This window comes from Nelusetta ayraudi, unplaced genomic scaffold (assembly GCF_046127955.1).
Source record: "Nelusetta ayraudi isolate G7.1 ecotype Tasmania unplaced genomic scaffold, CSIRO-AGI_Nayr_v1 ptg000136l, whole genome shotgun sequence".
Lineage (NCBI taxonomy): Eukaryota > Metazoa > Chordata > Actinopteri > Tetraodontiformes > Monacanthidae > Nelusetta > Nelusetta ayraudi.
Genome location: NW_027466186.1, coordinates 3,537,544 through 3,564,863, shown reverse-complemented (window position 1 = coordinate 3,564,863; position 27,320 = coordinate 3,537,544). Strand labels below are relative to the sequence as shown.

General features: G+C 43.0%; 2 protein-coding genes across 4 annotated transcripts in view; both read right to left on the bottom strand.

Annotated features, from left to right (window-relative positions):
* Positions 1-20,463, bottom strand: part of LOC142879378 (eukaryotic translation initiation factor 3 subunit H) — a 47,517-nt gene extending 27,054 nt beyond the window's left edge. The window contains exons 1-3 of one of the 3 annotated variants that reach the window (XM_076012628.1): positions 20,280-20,463; positions 18,709-18,732; positions 12,851-13,007 (exon numbers count right to left, since the gene is read on the bottom strand). In XM_076012628.1, the coding sequence (XP_075868743.1) occupies positions 12,851-13,007; positions 18,709-18,732; positions 20,280-20,360 (262 nt within the window). In that variant the 5' untranslated portion in view covers positions 20,361-20,463. Of the gene's footprint in view, positions 1-12,850; positions 13,008-18,708; positions 18,733-19,369; positions 19,524-20,255 lie in introns of those variants that run through there. The other 2 variants (XM_076012627.1, XM_076012626.1) reach the window with 2 other exon arrangements.
* A 375-nt stretch (positions 20,464-20,838) lies between these two features.
* On the bottom strand, positions 20,839-27,236 carry LOC142879518 (double-strand-break repair protein rad21 homolog A-like). The gene is made up of 14 exons (XM_076012868.1): positions 27,104-27,236; positions 25,563-25,753; positions 25,165-25,294; positions 24,966-25,065; positions 24,730-24,836; positions 24,440-24,637; positions 24,220-24,345; positions 23,987-24,112; positions 23,501-23,724; positions 22,880-23,033; positions 22,646-22,791; positions 22,284-22,457; positions 22,115-22,198; positions 20,839-21,817 (listed from the first exon to the last, which is right to left on the bottom strand). Exons 2-14 carry the CDS (start codon positions 25,704-25,706, stop codon positions 21,626-21,628), a joined length of 1,905 nt encoding a protein of 634 aa, XP_075868983.1. The 5' UTR covers positions 25,707-25,753; positions 27,104-27,236; the 3' UTR covers positions 20,839-21,625.
* Between the last annotated feature and the right edge of the window lie 84 nt (positions 27,237-27,320).

Here is a 27,320-nt window from a genome sequence, read left to right as displayed (position 1 = left end):
ACTCTTACTACTCAGCGTCATATGAGAGGTTGTGCAAGTCCCTATGCATCTGCAAATCAGCTTATCAGAACTGCAGGAATTAGAAAGTCGGATGCCCATGGGTCCAACAATGCTGGAACACAGTACACACCACTCAAAGAACAATTTGTCCATGTTCATTCCTTAAAACAGGCCTCTACTGGTTCAAAATTTACCTTAAACTTTCATCAGGTAGAAAAACAGAACCTTGTTTTAAGTGGTGTGAAAATATGAAACGGGCTGTTTTTGGACCTTTGACAAAGGGATTCAGAGCTAGAAGACTTGTGCCATGCAAATGGCTGAAGCTCAGCTTGACCATGTTGAGACACTTGCTTGAATTCCCTCTTCCCTCCTTGTGAATAACATTAGAAAACAAGTCATGTGTTTGGTCACAAACCCCTAAAAACCCATTTTGATTTATAGCCTTTGTTTTTTTTTTGCAAATACAATTTATATTTGGGGGTTGGAATAATTTGTCTACAAAAAGGAAAGCCACCCCCTGTAGAGTGAAGTATAATCAGGTTTGTGGAAAATGCCTCTTCCATTGATGGAAAGAATGAGGAGGATAGAGAGTTATTCTCAAGGACACTTAAGTCTTCACATTGTCAAACGTCTGCAGCTGCACTGCGCTCGAGAAACCCTTTGACATTCTCAAATGAATAATATGGAGACTATCCATGTAGTCCCAAAGCACGGCACCAACGCGCAGCACATTTAACATGATAAGAGCGCTGACATAGGTGTCTGAAAATCTTATTACAAGATCCTCAACAGGTTGCCAGGCTCTGTCTGAGTCTCATTCGTTAGGGCTATGCTTGTCCCGGTGGGACAATACCACCCACCAGTCAGCTTACCGACGTTGCCCTCGAGTGTCTTTATGTGCACCTATATAAACCTTGAATTGATTTTCTTTTCTCCCGTTGGCTCTCAAAGCTAGCCATGTCCAGAAATGGCTAGACAGAGAAACAAATGCAGTACGAGGAAAAGAAAAATACATAAATATAAAATCAAAATGTATACAATATGAATGGCTTCCAGGTGCAGATGGCCACAAGCTCAAACTTACTATGAAAAAATGTGAAAGCAGTCAATGTGAACCACCACTTATTTAACCAATTTTCTCAAACTATAAAAAGTGCAAGTAGATGCCTGACTGAAGAATCCTCACTGGGTTTAAATGCCAAGCTCTTGCATGGAAAACACATTATTTCTTAAGGGATTCAAATGAAGTATAATGAGAAGGCGATATAGAACAAAATGAATACTCTAATTACATCCAGTGAAAGAGGGGATAACCTCGAACACCACGCATTGATCCACAGGGTTCAGTGGACGGAGAAGAAAATGAGGATCCATGACCCTGCTTGCATTCCATCTCCCTGGAGTGTAAATTGCTGACACAAACAATTTTTCAAAGTGATGAAAAGCAATGATCATGTTAGGTTTGTATTAGGCGCTCAAATTAAGAAGGCTAAACATATTTGCCAACATAGGATGTGCCCCATGTTATGTTAGTACGACAATTGACCGTCTAAAGACCCGTAAAGATTTCTCACTTTTACCATTTGTCTTTTAGGTTTTCACACTTTTCAACATCAACAACCTCCTGTCGTACATATGGTCAAGGTGAGCAGAGGCTAATGGTGGAGAGCGGGTGGTTTGTCCCTGTGTCGCGGCACTTTGTCGGTACACGTGCTCAACTGTCAAAAAGAAGACAAAGTGATGAATGTGCAAGTTGTCGGCAAGTAAATGGCGGTATCGAGTTGCGGTTGTGGTCCAGGGTGCAGGGAGAGGCGAGAGGCTAATTTTCTGAAGCCAGGCTATAATGGAATGTGTGCGAGTGTCTGCGAGTGTGTGTCTTTTGTGAGCACACCCACCTGGCACAGTGGATATGGAGCAATTAATCTTGGTTAAGCAAGCCCCGTGGATGCGTGTGTGCCTCACATTCACAAACGCACACACACATACAGACGTCTAAACACACACACTGGGTCACAGCCGGGCATACAAACACAGAGTGACGCTCTGAGGCACGGGCAGGAGCGAGACAATAGCAAAGCAGCTGCTTCGGGTGTGCAACACACTGATGAGTTCGCCACATGTGATGGTGCTCACTGTCAAAGGGGCTTTGTATTGCGGTTTGATTTGGAAGTTGGAAGCATTCTTTGCCTGTCTGATTGCACACAATATAGATTTTAATTTTGGACTTTGGAATGGTAGAGAACAAATGGACTGTTCTATTTGATCCACTTGCCGAGGCTCATTTAAATGTGTACTTGCAAGTGATAATGCATTGGCTCGACAATAGCATAGCTGACATTTGCGGTCCCATTGAGGTTGAATTAAAGATTTAAACTGCAAGTCCCAGTTAGAAAATACGATTATCGCACTTAAGATCTTTATGATTCTAGGTTGACATTAAACATGATCTCAGTAAATCAGAGGCTCACCAACGCACTAAAAGAAGAGAAAAACCTATGACACGGTCTACAAGGACAAAAAGATGAAGTTTAACGCAAGATTAAGCCTAATTGTGGCCCTTAAATGTAATGTTAAAACAAAGTCCTTTTATTCAACCCATTTTCATTGGTGAAACACTTCTCTCTGTCCAGATATATTTTGCCAAGGTAAGTCAGCTGTGACTATTAAATGTATCTTTCTGAGGCTGCTTTCACACCCAGGCATGTCTTAGTTATTTAGTTATGCTGTCAACCGTACTGTTTCTCCTTGAGTTTAGTAGTATATTTTTCTTGGACAGTGACATTTTCCCCATCTTACATCTCGCCAAAACCAACACTTCAAACCCCCTCCCTCTCGCCTTCCAAAGCCCCTTTCTTTAAATCTGTCATTGTTGTCACATCCTGCTCTTCCCTCAAGCTCACCTTTTAGTCTTCCACGACTCCCAGCAGCCCACCTGGGGTAGCGGTTTGCCCCTCCAAAGCCTCCATGCACAGAATTTAATGTGTGGCAGAATCGTGATGAGACAAAGGAGTGAATGAATAAAACAGTAGAAGTGATGGCGATGGGGACGGCACCCGAGGGACCCACACTCTCTATTCATAATGCCAGGTAGGCAGTCAAAAGCAGATACAGCCCCCGTACGCCGCTAACAGCTAGTCCCACATCATCACGACGGCCAGAGTTGAAAGGGAGTGATGGTTTTGGGAAATAGAAAAGACGAGACAATCTCACAGATTCACAGCTTTACAAATGAGCTGCAGTAAAAAAAATTCTGAAAACATAGCAGGTCACATGATATCTTAACTGTTTATATATTTCTCTTAAGGGTGGGCAGCCGAGTGATTTCTAATTAGCCTCAGTGAGGGGGAGCAAGGAAAACGGAGGAAATCAATTTCCCATTTAGAGCAGGTAGACTAATCTATTGAAGGGCCAACCTCAAGGAAGACCTTATCAGTACGGGAGAAGGCTACCTTCTTACCAACCCACCAGATATATACTCAAACACTTCACTGCATACTGAATAGTGCATTTACAGCAAAGATCCACAAGATCACAGCAGAGGCATTTTTAATCCCCCTGCTGTCGACAACAATTAAACTTAGAAATACTTAAAACGTTCAAACCACTCTGAGGGGTTAAGCCTGTGTATTTATTTGAATAATTTCATGTGTATCTCTTCACCTTGGTCAAAGGAGATCACGGCACCAGACAGCCGCTGAGAACAGTCAAATTTTAGATAAGAGCAGACGCTTATGGTGACATGGTCTTTAAATATTATAGCTTAGCATATTAACAGGTAGGGTAAGGTCAAAATGATCATTACCCTGTCTAATCGAGCCATTGGCATTTCCAAGCCAATAGCAGTACCAAAATCATTCTTGGATTTTTACTGTCTAAAGTTTATACATGTTCATCATAGAAGTTCAGTGTGTGAGGACAATTGTTGATATTTGTGCGTTTTGTAAGGGGTCTAATGTTTTGCATTTAACAGTGTTCTTTTTGTATGGGCTCTCGGTGTTCATTTTGAAGGGCTTCAAAAATGATCCCAAATGTCTCAAATATCCGAGGCAACAACATATTTAGAACTGACCACAGAGCATAATTTCCATTCTGGCAACTTGGCTTCATTGAGATCAACCCAGCTCACTTGGGCTGATATACCGTCGCTCAAATGATTAAAAAAAAAAAAATCACACACAAAGAAACAAAAAAAAAGTACTGAATTACTTTCTTGGCAGTTAGCTGTAAATCTTAACAGAAAATACAACTGGCAACAATAAAATCATGGCCTGAAACAAAATTAATTAAGTGAACCTCAGACTGGAACCAAACCAAAAACGGAGACCTAATCTGCATGGGAAAGGGTGGATCTATTGCAACACATTTATAGTAAACAGTGGCAAGTTACACTAATGAGTCTCTAATGAGATACACGTGTCCATTAGACTGAGGAGTCATGGGAAATTAATATGATTTTTCAGAGTCTCTATAGTATAATTTCTGGAGCTATTAAATCTATCACAACAGTTCTAAATGGCTCACAGAATGGTCATGTGAACTTCACTCCGAGATTGTCTGGCTAATTGGTTTTGCCAAGAGATTCAAATGGCGGCGGGAGGAAAGTCACACATGTCAAATGAACTTGAGATGATTGCCAATCTGAAAAACCAAACTTTTTTTTCTTTTTTAATCAATGGCATTGCATCGTTTCTGATAACAAGATATATTTGCCATTTTCCTTAGTGTTTTGCATCTGGTTGGGACTGGAAAAGCCAAACCTTCATTTCACATCTGACAATCAAAAGTAACTACCGGCCATCGTGTGCTGTTCAACTATCCAAAAATAAATAAAAACTCAACAAACAAAAGAGGAAGCTTGGCTGAATTCAGGTAAGTCTTAAATTTGTTTCAACAGTCTGACGACTGTTCCTGTGCTCGAGGCCAAGGCAAAGAAAGACAAGAGCCAATATGGGTCCCTGGCAAGCCCCTACCATTGGCATTGGGTAGTGGCAGAACGAGGAGGAACTGGCGCGGTCGAAAATTATTTCCAAGACTGGAACAGCAATCCTTAACACATGTAGATAAATATTACAAAAATAAAGGGGGAAAAAAAGAGAAGAACTCACAGAAACAAAACGATGCCCAATAAACCAATCCAAATAACCTTTGTTCAAGTCCTTGGCTTCCTCGTAAAATGCATTGCCTCTTTGCCAAATGATGTCTGCTTCATTACAAGTCATCTTGAAACCATCCAAAATATTGCTAATTACCAGACTGAAATGATTCCAACACTGCCCGAGGCAGTAAACCAAAGTGGCAATAAGATGGAAAGGGCTTCTGTCCTTCAAAAGTAAACACTGAGTAATACCACGGCCAATTGGTATCGAGCTCTTATTATCCTTTTATTTTCAAAGCCGGACTGGTCGTGCATGCTTGTTAGTGCATGTGAATCTCTGACTCGTCCCGTCTATCCAAACAGGTGTCCTACCCACAATAACAAATTGCGAGACGCTACCACCTCGACCGCGAGCAAATGGTTGAACTTCAGAAAGTTTTACAAAGTACATGACAGTGGTCTCCTTAGTAACCTGACAACAGTATGGTAATAGAGTTCTGAGGATTTCGGTTATATTTAGCCTCATTTTAGATAACATTGGTACGCCAGGTTTGTTCACTTGCTCACGCTTGCTGCAATATACATGTAACCCGGTTAAAATGATCAAAATAACCTAATACTATTTATATATTATAAAATAGAAATGGGTTAAAAAGGTTGGTTTTCAGTTATTTTTGTTAAAATGTTTAGCAGGCGTTTTAACTGTTTGTTTGTTTTTATTGTACTGCACCTTAACCATCACCGGGACTCGAGTAACAGGTGTGTTCAGCAGTGGGCGGGTCAACGATCACGGATACTTAAGAACAAGGTGTGTAATTACTTTAACCATCACAAGACCCAGGATAAATGGCAATGGGTCATTTACCTAAACATTTCTTCACTGTGTGATAGTGGGTCAGACTTTCTATTGAATGAAATAAAGTACATCAATACGTCAGGCCTCTGGCGATTGTGTGGTCGCCATCTACCTGCGCTCTGCTGACATTACTGTCACAGCAAAGAACTGTGGGCAACCTGGGGGATCATTGGGCAACTCTACATGTGACACATATGAAGGTCACTTCAAAATCTCGAACAGCAGCTGCACGGAAATGGAATACCAACAGGAGGCTTTGGAATATAAATGCATGACGAGTCGTCCGGGTGTTTAAACAATGCGACGGCTGCCACTACTGCCCCGCAACCCTCCCCACCCGGACCCCCCAGCTATAAAACTGACTCGATTTACCAAGGTGAAAGTAATGCTGCTAGAAAAGATGGAAAAGGGCATCCAGTCAATGGCATTACAGTGAGGGTTAATGACTTCAGTCATGACAAAATCCTTTCTGAAGACACATGAAGAGGAAATCAACTTTATGTGATAAAGTAAAAGTCGCTGCTGTGCATACAGGTTCAGCGTACGGCGGTGTGAAGGCATTTTCGTGCATGGTACTCAAGCTGAATAGCCCGACAAGCTGATTTCTCCCAGACACCATGCAGCTGTGTATGTGTTGGTAGTATTCCTCCTGTGCTTTTCACATATGGTCACAGCAGGTTTATGAAACTATGGAGAGTCCAACACTCACTTATTTATTTAAATATTTGTTTTTTATGTTTCACATTATGCTTCAGTTGCATATTTAATGGCTCACGGCAGCTACAACCTGTACAGCTCCAGTTCCTGTGGAGTTCAGTCAGATTGAAAATCAATATTTCTGCCACAGGGTGATGACCACACCCCTCATTATTTATATTTAAGAAAAAAAAATAATGTGGTGGATGTCTTCGGGTGCTTTTTTATGGCATGACTGCAAAACGGACTCGTGCCTTTACCCCCGCCTGGCTAGTATTCCTCTGCCAAAAAAAACAACTGAATATGTATAAAGAAAACAGGTGAACTGACTTATTAATGTTGTACCAAATGTAGAAAATAGGCGTACACCTGTAAATACAGAGACAACTACACCCAACCTACTTTGTAGATCAACTGTTTCTATCTTTCGAGCTCATAGCAACAATGTGAGTGTTTTATGTTGGGAGCTTTCAAAGTTGTCGTAGCAAAGTGACAGACGAAAAGAATCAAAAGATCTACATTCAGAGACTTATTTTGTTAATATTTTTTGGAACATGCTTCACCACAGATAAAAAAATAAAATAAAATAATAGATGTCGTCCAAAATAATTGTCACGAATAGAAATATGAAATTTATAGGGTGATATTTTTGCAAGTTCTTACAGCTTTCTCTTGTAAATTCACCAAATCAAGTCTGCTGCGACAAGGATTGAGAGCCAGAGGAAGACAAATAAAGACTGATGATGTCGACCTAAGAAAGGAAAACGCAACAGCATGCGGGAGCAAATCACTGATAAATAGAGTTCAGATAGAGGGAAAGAGGGGGTAGGGGAACAGACAGAGACTATTGGAGGCAGCTCTCTCCTCTGCACCTATTTAGAGAGGGTGGCTGCTAATTTTATTTCACCTCCAAGACAACTCCTCCTGCTGAGGGACACTAGTGACAAGGGCTGAAATATTGAAACGCACTTACCATTGAGGAATGGCACGCTTCAAAGAAGTGACAGCATCATGCAAATATGCATGAAAATCAGTCATTTTTTTGCCAAACACGCTCACTTAACATGTGACTGAGATTTAGAGGGTTTACACAATGTTCTAGACCAGGGGTGGGTCACCAACCTTTCTGGCACTGACAGCTACTTCATGGGTGCTGAGCCGTATGAAGGGCTACCAGTTTGCTAGATTCTCCTGAAATAACAAACTCTCTGAGTTATACATTATTATTAATGATACTTATCTATGTGAAGACACTTATCAAGATCACGAGTTCTCAATAATTATGACTTAACAAGGTTGGATAAAATTGAATTTTAGACACAGCTCAACGAGCTGTGCAATTTTTCCAACGGGTCTGCGGGCTACTCATGATGTCCTTGGGGTGCTACCTGCTGCCCACGTTGGTGACACCTGTTCTAGACAGTATTCAAGTCTGTTTTCCACATTCCTACTACATGCATGGGAAAATCTGCAAACAGTTTAGTGGAAAATAAAGATACTGCAAACCTGTATATCTTCCCAGGAACAAAACTGGGCACAAAACTGTCAAAGAAAACTCTTCATTCTGACAGACAGGACGGACAAATTACCATCCCTCATTGTAAATCCATTTTTTATCCATTTGTGAATAATTCAAGTGGGAAGCATTAAAGAATTTAAGACATGGCATGAGGGAGAAAACTGCAGGCTGGACTGACTAAATCTGGTAGTTTTGGATGGTGGAAACTGACCCTCGGGCAACTGTTGTCATGACACTTTCGACAAGGCGTTACCCTATACAGGCTACACAGTAGGTTTGCCAGAATAATGACCAGAATAATGGACAGGACGTGGTTGAGTTCTGCCCTACGGTTTCACTAAAAGCCAGTAAAATCTACATCTCAGTATAAGTTCGATATTAACGTTTATTCACATCCATTCAACCCGCTGGGTGCCAGCGGGGTTTTGTCAGGTGCGTCACGCCGGAACAGAGGCTGAACAGCTGAATAATGACCTCCTGTGTGCTGTAATTTCGCAAAAGTTTAATAAAATAAAATTACGACTGCATGAACTTCAGAACACCACACAGCGCTCATATTATTATTTTTTTTATTTTCTCTCCCAGTGTTCTACCGTCGGTTCGTTAACCATCATTAGCTGTCCTGTTCCCTGCCACATGCTGGTCCGTCATGCGCTTTCACGTTAGTCCCTCTTTCACACTCATTCATCGATGCCTCCACAATCGGCCGATGTCAAAGAAATGTAGAGATAATGACAACGCTCCGGCCAAACGGCTGACAGCTCCACTCGCTGCCGAGAGTCGGGGGTTTGAATTGCAATCTGTCAAAATAGATTTTCCGACATTTAATGGTTAATTTAAGGCGAGGATTGAGAACAGGGGGAAATGCTGAGCAACAGTTTTGTCTCTTAAGAAACAAAGGCTTTTCAGAGGCTAATTAACACTTCTCCTTGAAGTGTAAACGAGGGGGCCGTGTTTTTTGTTTTGCGCCGAGCGAGGGTTGCATTTATTCCCCAGCAATGTCCGGGGTAATTTATAAAACATGCGGCGGCCTCCGCTAATAATACCTGCAGCCGGATACGACGTCTTATTATCGTTGATATCGCAACAAAAGAGGAGGGCAGGGGCTCCTGGTTGTTAACACGCCCGCTGGTGTCCCTCCAGTGTGAGGGGGAAAAAAAAAAAAAGCATGCAGAATTAAGTGAGCGCAGTTTCCGCGCATCTCCCTCCATACATTTTGTCGATCTCACAAGGACGCAGCGGTGCAAGGACGAGGTAAATAGGAGGGCTGGGGTTCAGCCAAGGTTCTATCTGGGTCCGATTCTGCTGCATGAGCTCAATTACTCCCCTCCTCTGCTTTTCCCCTCTCATACTGGCCACAGCTGCTGTGGACGGGCCGCAATTACGGCTCCATACTGGCACCTGTTGATGAAACAGCAGTATAGCAAACAAGTTGGCTCGCACACAAAAACGCGCGCACGCACACAGCTATATTTGTGATTCTTCGATGCCAAAAGCCAATCCCTTACTTAAAGCTTAACCACAATGTGCCCAGCCCTGCAAGAAGACGCAAGCAAATGTAAAGCAATCAGTTTAATTTGCAATTACTTTTTGGATCACCTGAAATAGTATTTGTAATGTCACAGGTTTGAGAACTAGTACAAGAGTCAAGAGCACTGTCAATTAACTATATGTTAAAAGAAACACTTCATAATGCCCTTTATAACAGCTGAGAACTTCATTAAATTCCACCTGAGCTCGTTTCTTGTTGTTTTTTTTAAAGGTCAGAAAATTGGAGGGAAAACTCCAAAACTCTGGGGAACAGCACTGGACTGTAAACTCAGTGTCGCTATCTCATAATTGAGAAAAAGTTGCCACACAAAAGCCACATCCATCCATTTTTTCTTTCACTGGCAAACAATCGTGAGGCTTGCCGCAATATACTGGTATTAGCTGGAAATGCTGACAACAACAATCCAGGTTGCTTTTCTGACTCGCAACAGGAACATGTCATCGTTCCCGCCTCAAAATCCAAACGTCCAAGGTTAATGGAAACGGCCATTGTAGCCACACAAAACTGGAAACTGAGGGCTTATCGTATTCTCCGCCACCCACGCAAATTTACAAGCGTAACATTTTGCCAAGTCATTTTCAGGTAAATCACTTGGGCTCCATTCTGACTGCAAGCTTTAAAACTATGCCTTTATGTGTTGAGCTGCAGCAAATAAAAGCAATCTATCTCAGACTGTTGACAAGATAATGCGGACACGGAATTTGCCAACTTGATGATTTTAAATGGCAAGTGCATCCTTCTGGGAATCGCGCAAAGCAGCAGCGTGCGTGTCAAGTGTGTGTCAGCGTCTGCACTTTGTGATTGATGTGACTCTGCAAAATAATTGCTGACATGTAGATTTGGAAAGAAAAAAAATGACGCTGTCAAATCAGTGCCCTGAAAGAAGTGACCTAAATCGCAGACTTGGAATACTCAAAACTTACTATGCCAAATTTCTGTGCATTCAAAACGTACCAGAAAGCCTCAAAAAAATGCCTTGCCGGTAACGCAGCAAAAGAGGCATAACGGTGGTAAATGTGCGGCTAAAGGTAACCATTTGCTCGGGTAGGTAATGTAATCGTCACTGTGTCATCGGCCATTAAGGGAGAGTTTTGGTTTTTGGCTTATCAACTGTTAACACGACCTGCGCAAAACCGAAATATCGCAAGAAAGACCTGGTAATGAAAACACCTAAACTTAGAAAAAACTCTTTTATTTATACAAGGAGTTTTGCACCTCCGTCCTCCTCAAAGTGGGGTCTCGGTGGACGAGAATTACAGCTTATACGCTTAAAACCATTCAATGGAAACGCCTGCAAATCGCAACTGTACTTAGAAATATCGCTTTTATTTTGCAAAAAAAAAACTGTCGTGGAAACGCAGCTATTCTATACTTTTGAAAAGTGGAGCAGTAGATTTTGTCGTGGTCAGACATTAGCAGATGTTCCTCTAAAAAGTACAAAATGGCAGAGTGCTAACAACACCCCCCAAACGCCTTATCAAGAATAAAGCAAAGAGATCCACACTCGAGATAAGATATTACATTACGTGCACACAGACACCCCGACTTCATGCTTCATGGGTCTTAATTTAAAATTATTTCAACAACACGGCGGACACAACATGGATCCCTGCCAACGTGTCTGCATTCATTTTATCTTTTAAATGCACTTCTGCAGCGACAGACAGCCTGAAGACTGTCACGTCGCGCTGCTTAATCAAAGCCCAGCCGAGGGAAAGAAACCCAGTGAAGTAGCAAAAAATCTTCCAAAGGCAAATAGCAAGGTGCCACTCACTTAAGCCCTTGTTAATTCGAAGGGACTGGCAGATGTAAACATTTGGTATGTTTTATAAAAAAAATAAATAAAAAATAAAAAAAAAAAAACCACGACATGGCGCTTGCCGAGTGAGCTCTTCCTGACACTAATGACCTTTAGGTGCCGCCGCCGCAGCCGCCGCCGCTTCAGTATCGTGCAGAGTGTTTTGACAGTTGCTCGTTAGCTGCGGAGGCCTGGAGCGAAATCTTCTTCCTTCGCAATGTTTTCCCCCCACATCTTCTCACCTTTCAAGCCCTCCCCGACCTGCTTTTAGTTGGGTCTTCAGTTTTTTGTTACATGAAGTCAGCAACAGGGCTCAGGGGAAGAAGGGCTGAGGTCAGTTCACGCGATAACCATTGATAAGAAGAGAAACAGCGTGGAGGGGTGGCAAAAGAACAAAAAAAAAAGTGATAGCGCTCGAAATATAAAACGTTAACCAGTGCATGTTCGCGGTCGGTACTTGTAGCGCTGCATTCCCACAGCGGTGCCCTGGCACATCAACCCCTGACTGAGAGAGCACAGAAGGAGCAGCAGCTAGTTAGCCTGGTTTAAAATCAGAGTTGTCATCAACAGCGTCGCCCCCTGGGGGACACCAAGGGGAAACATTTCCGAGGGAGCGCAACAGTGAGAACTTTGAGGGCGCGTTGCACGGTTGAATAGTGGCTTAGTCCGAAGGTTTATGGGCTCCTTCGCACACCGGGAATGGGAATTGTGAGCCTGAACAATACATAGGATAGATTTTTTTTTGGTTTGGTGTTTGGGCTCAAAACAAAAAGGACAACTGCGCATCAAGGGAAGGGCACAAGAATGAGTCAATTTCATGGACTCCCGCAAACGTCTTTCATTTCCAATGGCCTGTGATTCAAGTTTCAGATCCGTTACATTACATGCCATTAACGCAGCAAGGACAATCAAATGAAATAACAGGGCACCGGCTACATTGTTTCGAAAGTGAAAACATTTGAGTGATAAACAGTCATTGTGATGGTCAAATGTACCATGGCTTAATTTAAAGATTGTTCAAAATGTGTCATTCAGGGAGGGAATCATTTAAAGACTTCAACAAAAAAATAATCAAAAAATAGGAGGTGGGCAGTTTCAGAACTTTAACAGACAAAATCCTTTGAGCTTCCTGGTCATTTAAATTTTATCAATAGTGGCCCAGGCTGCTACTTTCAATAACAGCGAGTTGTTCTCGGATGATGAGCTTTACAGGTATTAATTTAAGCCTCTGCTGTGGCGTTATTTCAGTCCATTTTACAAGCTTGGGAGTTTGGGGGTTCGTGAAAAAAAAAAATCAATACAACAAACAGAGAGAGAAGGTTGCTCTCGCTTACCTTCATCAAAGTCTGCATCGTCCTCTGTGTGCTGAGGGAAGGGGAAGCAGTTGGTGATCTCCAGCCGGTCATCGACCACGAGGCCCAGCAGGACGCCCTGGACAACCTCACTCCCCTGGCCCTCTTCCTGGTAATGCTTGATAATCTTCAGCACCACCTGCCAAACGGACAGAGCTAAATATCACTCAGGTAGGGATAAAGCACCAGCTTCAGAGGAGAGGAGAGGAGAGGAGAGGTACGGCAGAGGGGAGAGACGCTCTAATCCTGCCTCCCATTAACGCTTTCTGTAGAATTCATTTCCTTCAGAACCAAAAGTCAATTCATTTTGCATGTCCGTGCATTACGGCAACGTCGATGTTTGAGGGGTGGGGGGGGCAGGTGTTTGGTTCTTTGCATTTTCTTGCTTCATCGTATTATCCCTTTCATACAGGTTATCCCACCCCGTCGCCATTCTGGAAATCATGTCGATTTTCATCCCATTCGCCCTGGAGCTTGAAATTATTCCTATTTGATAATACATCTATATATACATACACAGTCTCCAACTCAGTTTTTCCTATCCAGATGTTTGTGATTCATAAAAATGTAAAAAGACAGCAACTCAAATCCAATGCCTCAGGTGTGGAATGACAGCCTTTAAAAGATTTTCCCCCGGGACCAAATAAATGACCCATCTAACATTTCTTTACACTTGGATTTAATAACCACACTGACTGTTCCCACAAGGCTTGTTGACTTTACATCCTGACATTCATGCCAACAGAGCGCAAAGTGTGAATAAATAACGGCAAAAGACCAAACTTGCGGATGTCTTCACACACCTGGTCAGAGTGGATTCTGAAGCTCGTTGGGCCAATAGCCAGGTAGGCGAGAACCGAGAGCTTACTTTTAATTCTGTAGAATTCTTTGTCCACATTTTTTTTTTTTTTGAATTGCCTCCCTGTTCAATCAGGTTTTGTTTTTGTCGCAAAAAGAACTTCTTTGATTTGCACAACATGACACAAATTTTAACAAATTTCTTCACATAATTGGAAGGGGACTTTGTCTCCATCCCTGAAGCAAGTGCCCCATGTACTGCCTGCGTGTCTCTCTGGAGTCTGGTGCACCGAGTTACAGCGCACTAAAACGATTTGATAAGACGGTGATTTATTTTTGCTGTATTTGTCTTTTGTCTTTTGTTGTAGCAGCAAATGCAGCATCTCTGTCCTCAGAGGGAAGAAGAAGAAGAAAAATCAACAGCGCTTGGAAACCGCTTTGGACATTGATTTAATGGCAGAAACTTAAATGCGTTAAGGCAAGTCCTACCCGGATCAATACTTAATGGCATAATAAATCCTTGGCTTGAATTATCGGTCATGAAGCAAGAAATTTGTCCAAAAAAAAAAAAAACGTGAGACACGTTCCACAGACAATCACCGTCTCCGTGTGTGGCGCGCATCACCTACAAGCTTTGGTGCATCGCTGCTCTTGAGTGCATAACAAAAGGAAAATTAATATTCAGCACAGCTCGCAAATTAAGACGGGGGGTAGGGGGGGATGAAACCTGGAGAGAGAGAGATTTGAAAAATGCTACCCTTGTGCAGTGGGAAGAATATATTTAGGGCTTGTGGCCTGATGTCCCACATCATCATGCCTCATCTGGACAGGGCGACCATGCATCATTGTGTGCATTTAATTTTTAATGGCAGATAAAAATGGGGCAAAGGGACAAGGCCCCCTGCACGGCCGACACCAAAGGAATACAGCGGAGAGGAGCTGTGGCTCAGACAGGCCAAAACACACATTCAGGATGAGCAGCAGCAGCAGCAGCAAACAGGGTGAAAGACCAAAAAGCTAAATGAGCAGAACAGTAGAAAAACTCAATGGAGAGGGGGGATGGGCATAAATCATACTGAAAAGAGTGTGTGCAGGTCACAGCCAGAGACATTAATAATACCACAGCCACTTCAAAAAACAGGGTTCTGGACCCGGTTACAACAGAGCAGCCGTCACAGCGACAGAGAAGTCTTCACTCGTCCGACTGTAACACCAACGCGTGCGTGCGTGCGTCCTGGGAGGTGATTTATTTTGGACCTGTCACGCAACAAGTAAAAGGGAGCAAGGGGCGGGCGAGGAGAGACTGTGGGTCGGCTCGCGGTCGAGGGAACAAATCTCATTCCCTCCCTCCCCACCCGCCTGCACCCCCCCGCCCCGTTCCCCCGTCCCCCCCGGGCTGAGGGGGGGCCGGAACAACAGGTCAGGGGCTGGCGGGCAGAGTGCGAGGAAATGTTCAAGTGATGGTGGAGGCTGGCGGAGCGGCGCAACAGGAGGGACACATAGGGGGGTTAAGACAAGACAGTGGCATGATTAAAAAATAATGTGGTTGTAGTTCCGTCATCTCAGCCCATAACCTCTCGACGCTCGAGTGTAGCTGCGTTTCCATGACCCGTAGAATCGCAAAAAAAACCTAAATAAAGCAGTAAGAAAAACTGGTCATGGAAACACCTACACTTTGAAAAACATCTCTAATATCACTAAAAGGTTTTATACGCTCTCATGAGGTGGTTCTTCAGACGTATCCATGTAGTAAAATAATAAAGTGTCATGGGAACACTTTCGCATTTACGCGTCAACCGACGCGACGTATATGGTCACGTCCCAAGTGCTCACAATCACCAATTCGCAATAAGACTCCACCTTCACCCCATAGAAAAAAAGTATTGATACGGTTGAACGATTCATCATTTTCAACGCACGCGCACAGAAGTGTCACTTGCCATCAGAACACGTCAGCCAATCAGTGCGAGCCGAGACCCAGCTCATGCGCTGTGAATCAACTCTTTTCTTGGGATTTTCTAACCTTTGCAAAAATTTTTTCGAGGGAAGTACAATCGAAAGATTCGTTGTGATCGTGTTTCCGGTCTGGAGGAGTCGTCCTCGCTGCTTTACAAGTGTTTATTTTCGTATTGCATTTTTGTATTGGGAAAAATGCTTTTTGGACCCCACGGGATGGGGAAAAAAAATTCCAGAGGCAGAATAACAGTGGCACCGTATCCAGTTCTGATAAGTATTCTCCGCACTGAAAACCCTAGGCACACAAAAAACAGAAACTATAAACTCAACAAGAAATGGAAAGAAAGTGTGAAATAAAACACACTTGAAGATGTTTACGGGTCAACATGGATTCAAGTTGAAAATTGGGGCAAAATAAAGGCTGCTAAATTTAACATAAAAAAAAGCCCAAAGGCGATAAAGGAGGTAACAAAGGGGTCTCGGCTCTAAGAGATGCGGGAGGAAGGGGGTCGGGGTTGGACGTGTCAGAGGATTTGCTGTGCTGGCGCCTGGTGCTGAGTAAATGCCATCAACTATTGCTAAGTAAAGCCTGGGAAGCTCCAGGTGTGTGCACGTCTAGGAGGGCACACACGAACAGCGCAACTCACTGCAAGGCCGTCTTTCTCTGCCTTCCTCCTGTCTGTCTCACACACACGCACATACACACAGAGATAATAGATCTAGCTTGCCAACTGGTCCGTTGGTTTCACATGGAAAAGCCCAAGATTGATATGTGGACAGCAGATTATAAATCAACACCCTTAAAATTGAATTGTGCAAAATCAATTGCGGCCCAAATCCCCTCGTGGATGCCGTTAATTCTTATCATAAATCTTCTCGCTCGCTCGCTCACACACACAAAGAGGCTCATATCCCTGCCACGACTCGTCTCAAGTTATGAAGAAGCACAGCCAGAGAGGGAGGCAGAGAGACAATGGCGTAATGGGTTTTGCTTTGTGCCAGTGATGTGGAGACGCTCGAACAGGAAAGCGCTGTGATGTGTCCTTGCGGGAATTGGTCGCCGGCACGGCTTTCATCAATGTCAATCTGGCGGACCCAGAGACCTCTTCATTAAACGTGCCAGTGATCCACGTCAACATTTGCAGAATGAATTGTGCATTGTGAATGCGGCGCTTCTCGAAGACAACGGAAGCATTAACAGGCCCTTGGCGTGGCGTCGACGTGATTATTTGACTCCTCCTGGATTAGTCAGAGGCCACCCTCATCCCAAACCATAAATATCAATTGGTATTCATGATTTCACATCTGGCTGGCTGTGCCAAAAAGCCACAGAGGAAACGGGTGACCAGAAACTGGATATTGATATCCTTTTACACAAACGTAGGAGGAACTACAGTTAAGCAGAGGGGATCCATGATGCAAACACAGCAAGCTTGGGTGCTTGTGTTAAAAACAACAGCTTTTCCAGTTATAGCTTGGCGTAGCAAGCATTTTGTATGCTGAATTAGAAATCTCAAAGAGTATGCCCTAAAAATGCACGTGTAGACCTAAAAATTACTTATTTGGGAGAGGTGACAGAACAAGCACTGGTAGCAAGGCGCTAGACTGCAAAGTAAATTATCTCTGTTGTCCATGTGCGTTAGGCCTTATCCAAGTCACATTACGCAGTGTAAACCCATTGTGACAAGCCACAGTTTAAGGGCCTGGGGCAAGAGGAAAAGCCTACGGGAGAAAACGAACGTTCTGTCACTTTTTCTATTTGTTCATATGTTTCCCACAAAAAAGGAAAAAGCAATTCCTCTGCTTTCCATCCCCTAGAGCATCCAAAACAAAATATAAAAACGTGTTTGTGCATTTGCTCTGCCTGTTCCGTAATTCAGCGCACGTGCCCGAGACCTGTGTTTGGTGTGCCAAAAGTGTCAGGCCAGATGACGAATGAGTGGTTCAAACACAGTGACAGATTTGTGATCTCTGTAGGTGTTTTTAATGGAACCCCCTTGCTTCGCAGCACTGAGCGCGGCTGAAGCAACTTCAAAAGCAAGGAAACAATCTGGCTGTTACATGGCAGTGGTGATGCTGTCTGTGGGCAACCCTCGAGCAAGGCCTCTGATCGACGAGTCATGATGCAACAAAGCAGCAAGCGCTGCATATCAATGCGCCCAGGTGAAAACCTGTTTCATAATCAGACACCTTTTGCATGGAATCCAAATGATGTCATGCAAAATTCCCACACAAAAAATAAATAATCTGACAGCGTCCTTTTAAACGTTTTGTGGGGAATAATATATGAAAATCAGCTGCAGCTGAATATTCAAAGTTTAGCCACTGCATTCAGGCATCAGTGTTGCTTTGTGTCGGCTATCCAGTGCAGCTTAGGCCACAGGCAGGAAGACCGTGTGCATGTAAGTGAAGCAAGTTTGTCCTCTGCTGTTTATTCAATGGTACTACAAACTAACAAAACAATATTATGGTTGTGAAAGCTTAAACCAAACAAGCAAAACTATCAATAATACACAAATTAACAAATCAGATTTTCTTAAACACAAAAACCAAAATAATATGTATTTTACGTGCATTACCAGTATCAGCACACTGGTGTTACAGCTAAACACAGATATATATAGGACACATTTTTCTGGAGCCTTCGATGCCTGCTAAATATTCACTTAGTAAGTAACACTGCAAGTCTTACAGTGTATAAAGACAGACTAGGTTCAACATCCATTGCTGTCAGTAATATACTGTTACCTGTACGGAGGATGTCGGAACAGTATTCACACTTATGCCTTTGATAAATACATTAATCGAGGCCTCGAGCAGTGAACAACTCAACTAAACGCTTGCCGCAACGACGCCTATCATTTCAATCATACATTAGAAAGTTATACTATTAATTAAAAAACTAATCCAAAGTAGTCAAAGCAACGTTGGCAGAAGCCGGTTTTGTGGCACGTAGCCGCCATATTGATGCTCGCTGGAGCTAGAATCGATGCTTGGTTACGTTAAAAAAAAAAAAAAAAAAAAAAAAAAATCGTGTTATTCTTTCAAGACATTTTCAAGAGACACAAATCTGTAGTGAAACCCACCAGTCCGTCAATTTGGATCTGCTTAACTGAGGAGTTCAAGGTTCCCGCCGTGGAAGCCATAGCAGCGTTAGATACTGAACCGGGTTCTTTACGGGAGGCCATCAATAAGCCGACACACACGACAAAAAGAAGGGAGATTTTGAGTGCCGGACGTTTCCGGTGGAGTAATTCATACTCTCGTCCGGGTTGAAACATGTAGGGTTTGGTCATACTTTTTCCACAGGCGATAACCGTAAGACAGAAGGACAATTAGACTTTGGTTACAAGTTTGATGTAAATACAGTATACCAAATCCTGAATCGCATTACTCACGAAAGTTTAGATCCATGTTTTGATTTAGGTCAAAATATTGTCCAGTAGTTTCATACTAAAATCTAAAATAAAGAAGCAAACGTGTGAATAAATCGCAGAGGAAAGCGAAAGGTAATGTCGGTTTACATTAACATTTTCGATAATATAGTTTGTTTGTCATACTTTATTAATAATTTTTTTCAGACAAAATCAATTCGAAACATTTAGAGAAACCGCAACATTGGCTGATATCGGTTTTGTAGCATCTGGCCGCCATGTTGATGTTGTTGCTAGAATCCTCGTCTGCTCAAATTAAAACTCGCACGACCAAACACCTTTTCTTTCAACAGACAACTGAAGTGGAACCTACCATTCCCTCAATTTGGATCTGTTTGACCGGGGAGTCCAAAGTTCCGCTTGTGGAAGCCATAGCAGCACTAGATGCTGAACCGGACTCTTTACGGGAAGCCATCAGTAAGCCGACACACGCGGAGAAGGGAGGGAAGAATTTGAGTGTCGCACGTTTCCGGCCTAGATGCATTCATTTTCCTGTCCCGAGTTGAAACACGGAGCTCGACGTTAATCATTGTCCTACATATAAAGATGGGAAATTTCAAGAAGCGAGGCTAACGTTAATATACTTATGTAATTACTATTAAAAGAATAAAAACTCTATTTTTAAAAGACCACGGCTGGGTGCTATCGTAAGGGTACTTTGATACACCTTGGAAAGATTACCGTGTAAATTGACTTGAGCGCAAGTCAACAAAGTGTCAAATATCAAACCCATTACAATTGATAAGTAATTAAAGCAATGGTTTAAGTTTTGCCAGCCAGCGCAAATTCATGACGTCACTTAAAAAAGGACAATCTCAGTAAATTTGTTTCTTCCAGTAAATTTGTTAATCCTGTGTTGATTAAACCAATGGTTTAATATTTAAATCCAAAATTAAGAGGCCGAGGTGATAATGTGTAAATACCTCACAAAATAAACAGTGAAACGCAGTATCTTGTTTTTTTCTGGCACAAATTCAGATCTACTTTCACAAAGGATTTCTGTTTACAGGCAGCTTGTACTCAAAGTTCTGCATATGATTTAAAAAAAAAAAAAAAAAAAAAAAAAAAGTTTTCTCTCTTACTTTAGCATTCTTACGTAGCATTCTTGGAGCCCATCACTCCCAGCATTCGTTAATCTAATAACGTTGGCCCAGTGTCCACGTATACGTTAATCAAAAACAAATGGCAGAGAAACTTACCAGTCCGTCTATTTGGATCTGCTGTACCGAGGAGTGCAAAGTTCCGCTCGTGGAAGCCGTACTAGCGCTTGGTGCTTCTGCACCAGACTCTTTAGTGGAGGCCATCAACAAGCCGACACACGCGAACAAGGCGGGATGATTTGAGAGCGAGAGTCTTCAGGTGCTGAGAAGACTGTAGTGTCTAGATCTCAAAAGACTTGAGTTTTAAAAACGTTTGGGGGTATCCCACGTATTTAAGCTCAGTGAGTAACACCTTGGAGGTGATACTGTGTTGGCCCACCCTACCACCAGGTGAGTTGTTGTTATGTTAATAGGTGAAAGCCATTCATGAGTTGGAACCCAAAACGCCTTTGTGAGAAGTTTCCCCACCCTGTCTGAAATGGGCTGTGGTGTGAATTTGGATAAAATCACCCGTGGAGACTTCTTAAGCCATTCTCTCAAACCGTCTGCCCTCCCTATCCAGGCTGTGAACATTGGGGTCGACAAAGGAATTACCCTCTCCAATAGGTCATTTCACCAAGTCCTGACTGCATCATTTTTGTGCTTGAGGTCACATCCATTCATAGAAAACAGAAACGCCACATACTTAAAACACTTTTATTTCAAATCTTTACAGATGTCTCACAACTAGAAATTACCAGAAGACTAAAAAGGTGTGATACTGAAAATTAACAGGAGCAAGTACATTATCTAGTTAAATGATGCAAAAAGGTGAATAAGCATAGACAAAGTTACAAAGAAAAAAAAAAAACCTTGACCAATAAAACTGTCATACATCTGCAACATATTTAATGTCGAACGCGGTTTCCCAATTCTTGACAATAATTTTGCTTGTGAAAGAACAAGTGCAACAGTGATCGGCTTAAGAGGTTACACTTCTGGAAAAAAAAAAAAAAAAAAAAATGAACAGTACCTTTCCGGAACATGTACGGAATCAACACGGGGTTCCATCTGAAAATAAAGGGCTGTTGGTTTTGTTTAAACTTGCAATGTTTGAGGTGTGAGGGTCGATGGTACAAAGCAAATGGAATGAGCAGACAATCAGACTTTAAAGTATAATACAAAATCAAGCAGAGCTTACAGGTTGGTGACTGACAAGGGTTGTGGTATAAATATAGCTGTTAAACATTCTTCCTGAATCCATTTAAACCAAAATGAATACTGCATGTTTCAATCTGTTGTACAGTAAAATCCTTTATTTAAAAAGTTTCAAACCCCTTCCCGCTATTCCCTCCCTTTCCCCAGAAAAAGGCAGAGAAAGAAAACAAAATTCTCTTCTTTTTTTTAAAAAAAGGGCAAAAGTTGAGTAATTTAAAAAGTAGGTCTGTTGCAAGGAGAATGTTTTTTTCTTTCTTTCGTTCTTCCGATGTCTAAATAAGGTGAAATCTTGGTCCAGCGGTGGCGATGATGTCACTGTAGGGCTGAGTCTGGGTGACCTCGATGGCTTGCTGCTTCTTGAGGACCAGGAAACTATAAAATTTGGCAGCTGCCTGTTTCTTGTTGTTGTTCCGGCACAACTCAAGCAGGCTGACACTGTCGGCGCCGGTCTTGGCCATGACACGCTGTGGGGGAGAGAACATGTCACACCAAATTTAATTTCACTGCCAGCAGTGATTTCTCAGTCATCTTTTTTTTTTTTATCTCTGGAGAGGCAGACGCATTGTATGCAGTGACTCTCAAAGATAGTCCCATCATTGATTTAATCACAAGGCATTAGCATAACGATCGTTAACGTCAAACTAAAATAAATTAGCAAATAACTGATCAATGGTGTAGACACGCTTCTGAAATAACACTTGGTCGAACTTCAATTTGCTAGAAGAACTGTGGCAAGATTGAGTTTTGAATCTTCACTTTACCTGGAGGCCATGTAACATCTGCTGCGTTCTCTTGTTCCATCTCTTCTCCTCTTGGTCCTGGTCACCAGCTTGACCGTCTTCCTCCTGAGGACAGCAGGAATGCATTTAGCCTCAAATGGTTCACTCATACACACGTTGGTGTGACCCTTCTCGTCGTTTCCACTCTTACCTCTTCTTCCTCGCTATCGTCTTTCTTATCTTTGCTCTTGTCGCCGATCAAGTCCAGCTCTGGGACCAGCTGTGTGAGGTTTAGGCTGCTCTCCTCTGGTGGCAGGTCCACCTGGGGCATGTCTAAACGGGACAAGTTGGAGCGCTCGGCCACCTGTGGCTCCAGCGGCGGCATCTGAGAGGGGAAGAGCAAGATGGAGCAGTCAATACATGCATACAAAAAATCAAATTCCTTTTTTGGCTGCATGGAGGTGGAGGAATTTCCCCCCCAAAACTGTTTTTTATTTTATTTTATATATATTAACTAGACAAATTTTTAAAAGAGGCTCCGAATGATAATAATTGGTCAATGACGATACTTACAGGTAGCGAGGCCTCCTTGTCGATGGTCTTGCGTTTGACACCACGAGGTGTGGATGGAGGTGGCATGGCCGTCTCGTCCAGGGTTGTCCTGCTGCCCTCCATCACAGAGGCTGCCAGCATGCTGGGCTCCTCAATGATGGTCTGGTCTGAGAGTCGGATGAGCAGGATCAATATTAGAAACACCTATGCGTGCACCGTTGCACCAGCGCTCTCAGATCTTTCAGCTGAACCTACCAATAACATCTCTGTGCTGACCGATGACGTCTTCTCTTGGGACCTCTGGGTTCTCCAGCTCCTTGAGGAACTCATCCAAACTGTCTGCTTCACCGCCCTTTCTTCTCTTCCTGAGCTCATCTGGCACCAGGGGCGTCAGGCAGCGCGTGAACATCTGATAGGAGACGTACAACAGTTAGGCTCAGATGGAAAGAACGTGGTGTACATTTATGAATGCAAACGGACAAAAACTGTTTAAACAAATTAGAGATTGCAACATAGTTTGATAGAGTACTGACGCAGAGAAACTGAGATTTGCTAAATTATGCAGCAACAGGGTTCTATTCAGTATTCTGCAGAGGAATGGTGTGGGCATGAGAGGTTGAAAGAGAGAAAAACAATCATTTCCTCAACCCTCCGTCCCTTCGTTGCTCTCTTTTACACCTCTAAGCATGAACAGAATAACAATGACATGTTAAACATTAAAAATCTACTTTTCTTCTTTCAATAAGAAAAAAGGGACCTAAACAGAGAATTTCCCTTTTGGCTTGCCTATTGATCTTAGGAAGACAGCTGACAGTTGAGTGCTGTTCCAGTGGGTCATGCTTTTACAAAATGCGTGCTTATGACATCATGCAGTACCTTGAGCAGCCTGGCATTCCACAGAGGCTGAGCAGGCAGAGAGAAAAGCTTCTCTACTCCTCCCGTCTCTTTCCACATCATGAGCTTCTTGGTGGGAGGCGCGAGGTCCAGGGTGGTGACGATGTCCGAGTAGTCAGACAGCTGGGCCCTGATGGTCTTGCTGTCCAGCTCCTTCACACTGTCCACAATCAGCTTCCTCTTACGCTTTGCTTTTGTCTCTTTCACTGGAGACAAAAGAAAGAAATGCATCACCATCATTTCTCATTTGTAACGTTGATCACTTAAATAAATGTTTTGCTGTGAGTTTTTTTGGGGGAGCACTTTGACGAAAATTGTCTCAGCAGCTTCAATAATTAACATTCAGAGCGTCACATTCATACAGTCCTTTTCTAAATGACTATACTGATTTATATTGACGGTTAAAACAAAAGTTGAGTGGATTCTTTAAGCATGAAACCATCATTTTTAAACAGAAAGACATGTTACCAGTGATGTCAATGGGTTCCAAAGCGAAGGCCTCTTCTTCATTGTGAACCAGAGTGGTCTGCTCTGTCTGGTCAGCCATTGCGGGCAGAGGCTCTGCTGGGCCTGAGTCGGGACTGTCTGGACCCGCTACACCACAAAAACAAGAATGAAATCCATGAAACAGACCGATAACACAACTTGCTCTCAGCTTTACTTTCACTTGGGTTTTAGTTGAAGGTCTCCAAGTTCCTTACGTGACTGAAGGTTGTCAAAATCGTCCTCGTCGTCACCGTGGTCAGGAGGCATCATGACACTTTCTGTGATAGCAGGAGGGTCATCGAAAATACCACCTCCATCTTCAGAGCTCAGCAGTTTGTCAACTGGAAAAGCAAAAAAGTTAATTGCAAAAATATCTGAAACCTACAGAAAACTCAATTGTATTCTAGTCCTAGAAAACTGAACGTGATGGTTTACCCAGCATTCCTCCATCACTGTTGCCCATGGAAGCATCACCGAAGTCGTCATACTCCATGTGGTTAGATTTGTCAGGAAGAGTGGCTGGACCTGGTTCAGCCTCTAGCAACAGGTTTGAGGCCGTGGCACCATGCATGAGATCCTCCTCAAACGTGCTGGCATCACGCATCATCTCCCGGTCATCCATACCAAAGTCAGCTGTGAAAAGCACGTTCATTTTTGTTTAAACAAATCCTGTTGAAATCTTAAGTCTTACACAGTTGACTACTCTACAAGGAGCATCATCTCACCAAAATCATTGTCCTGAAGGAGGTTGAGATTGCCAACATCCTCCCTCATCGTGATCTCTTCAACTCTGCTCTGGTTGAGAGTGAACTGCTGGGCCACATCAATGTCACTGTTTGAATTAAACACGAAAGGTACATCAGAGGCAGAGACAACGAGCGTGAGGTCTGCTAACAAATACATTTTTAAAATGGCAGAGTAGGTTTGAAAAGAAAACGGGAGGGCCAAAATGTCAACTTACTCCAGATCAGGAAGCGGCTGGTCAAAGTCATGGAATTCCTCTGGAAGGGTGATGGCATTGTACGCTGCTTCTCTGTTTTCCTCAGGCAAGTCCACAACACCTTAATACAGAAGTAAGTAAGTTTCATTTCTGTAATTGTTTACAACTGCAAACAATACTTAATACTGTTTGATAGTTTCAAGAACAAATCTGTCCTTACCTGGCCTGAAAGCCATTTTGATTTTAATAAAGGCTTCGTTACAGTCAGCAAGCAGATACTTGGCCTTCCTGTGGTAGATTCTCACCACGCCAAGCAGCAGGTGGCCTGACGTACGCAATGCCATCTTAACCTTGGGGAATAAAGGGAAAGTCGCGCAAGTAAAAATACAGTTGTAATACGTGACTGGCAAAGAGCGTCTCTTCAGTTGAGTAGAAAGGACATAACTGTGGGGAAAAAAATGTTTTTTTTAAACTTAATATTAATTTCATGAAGGCAAAAACAGGAAGTTAAAAAGCCACACAGCTACTCTTGATCTGAGGGCGTCTCAAGCCTCAAGAGGTTACATGCCCTACAGCGCAACACAAGACGACAACAGTGAGACAAGTTTACTGGGTTACCTTGGGCGAGATGATGCTCTCCACACTGCTCTCCAAGTTGCATTCAAACACGTGGGCCTTGGTCAGTTTCTTGTCCCAATGGGCCGCTAGCCAGATCTTGGCCAGCGGCCCACGTTTGCTCAGGACAAAGTGGGCGTAGAACATTGCCCCGGCTCCTCTGCTTCAAACACTCACACTGTGGTATGCTTCACCTGAGAAACACAGCACATCACTTAATCAAGTAGACCAATATTAGGGATGTTGGTGAGTAGTCACATAACTTGGTACTCGCTCACAGCAATCTAATAGGTCGGTCACAGTCCTGGTTGATTATTTTTGTTTTTAACCCTAATAAAACCGTGTGGGATATAGAACAGAAACCTTTTTCAATCAATATTTGGAAAGTGCAAAATTTGAAGGTCTACGACAGATGCAAGTGTAAGCAACAACTTGTTTATTTTCAATGTTATTAGTTAACTTTTGTTCATTTGCAATGAACGATCTTTTTATTTTTACCATAAAAAACTCTTTTAAATAAAGAGTTACAAAAGTGCTTCTGTGGAAAATCCTGCTGATTCAAAGCTGATCAGCAGAACCAAACATAACTTGATAAGGGACGGCCAGATGGCAACATGCTCAGCAGATCGCAAGACGACCATCGCCACTGCACGCGAAATTATTGATTTTTCCTTAAATTCCTGTTGTTTCCAAACTAAACGATTACCTACATTGTGACCTTAAAGTGAAACACTTCGTACAGTTTTGCGCTAACATGAGTTGTGCCCATACCCAAGACTTGTTAACTTCCGCAAGTCATTGATAAAGATCGTCTAAAGCGAGATTTCTGCCTTATTTGACTAAAAGAGTTAATTTGTTCAATCTTCACTTTTTAGCAAAGCTATTAGATGAAATCGGTCAAAAAGAATGTACTGGCCCCCCAAAAAAAGCGCCGACTTGAATGGAGTTACGCCTATTTCCCGGTCAGGGAAGAAAACATCGGAAATGCGCATGTCCCACGCTACTGTATCCCGCTTTCTGTGGCTCAGTAAGTCCCTAACTTCTTAAGAGCACAAACATAAACAGCATTACAAGTTAAAGTGTTGAATATGTGGTTTGGTGAGATCGTTTGCATTTTCATTCTGCCCCCCCAAAAAAACCGCCAGAGCGTTGGGCTTCCCCAGTAAATAGTCGGCGCCATCAAGTGGGATGAACTCAATTAGCCGCCAGCTAACTACAAAAGAAGCGGTGGAGCCGTGCGCATGTGACGTTATTAGAAATGGCTAGAGCGAGTTAATCCCCCGGTGATAAATGTATTGTTTCGGCGAAACGGTGGATAAAACTATTATGCGAAGTGGACAGAAGTACACGGGAAATAGGCGCCCATTAAAAGGGCATCGTACTTTTCCCCCGCTTTACCAACACTACTGTGTCGCTGGCTGGTCGCTAACGGCTCCTTTTCCAATGAAGGCCGCGTTTAAAATAAACACGAGTGTGCATGCTTACTTCGACTCCGAAAAGTCGCCGAAAAGCGCAAAACTATTCCCGTTGCAAAACACACTTACCAGGTGCGTCCCAGCAGAGTGAAATCCCAAAGATTAGGTTATTTCTCCCAGCGTATTCTCCCCTGTTGTACTCATTAAAACAGCCAAGATGGCGCCAGCCGCCTTCCTCCCGCTCACCGCTGTCCTTTTAAAATCGCCAGGATGTTTACAGTCAAAAAATGGCGGAGGAGGAGTCTATCTGAGCAGCCCGGCGCCCAGCGGAGATAGGGGGCGCTGT

Coding starts and splice junctions, on each gene's coding strand:
- LOC142879518 (XM_076012868.1), bottom strand. CDS start 25,706: ATGTTCTACGCCCACTTTGTCCTGAGCAAACGTGGGCCGCTGGCCAAG. Junction 25,066..25,164: donor CAAAATGGCTTTCAGGCCAG/GTAAGGACAGAT, acceptor TTCTGTATTAAG/GTGTTGTGGACTTGCCTGAG. Junction 24,638..24,729: donor CCTTCAGGACAATGATTTTG/GTGAGATGATGC, acceptor TGCTTTTCACAG/CTGACTTTGGTATGGATGAC.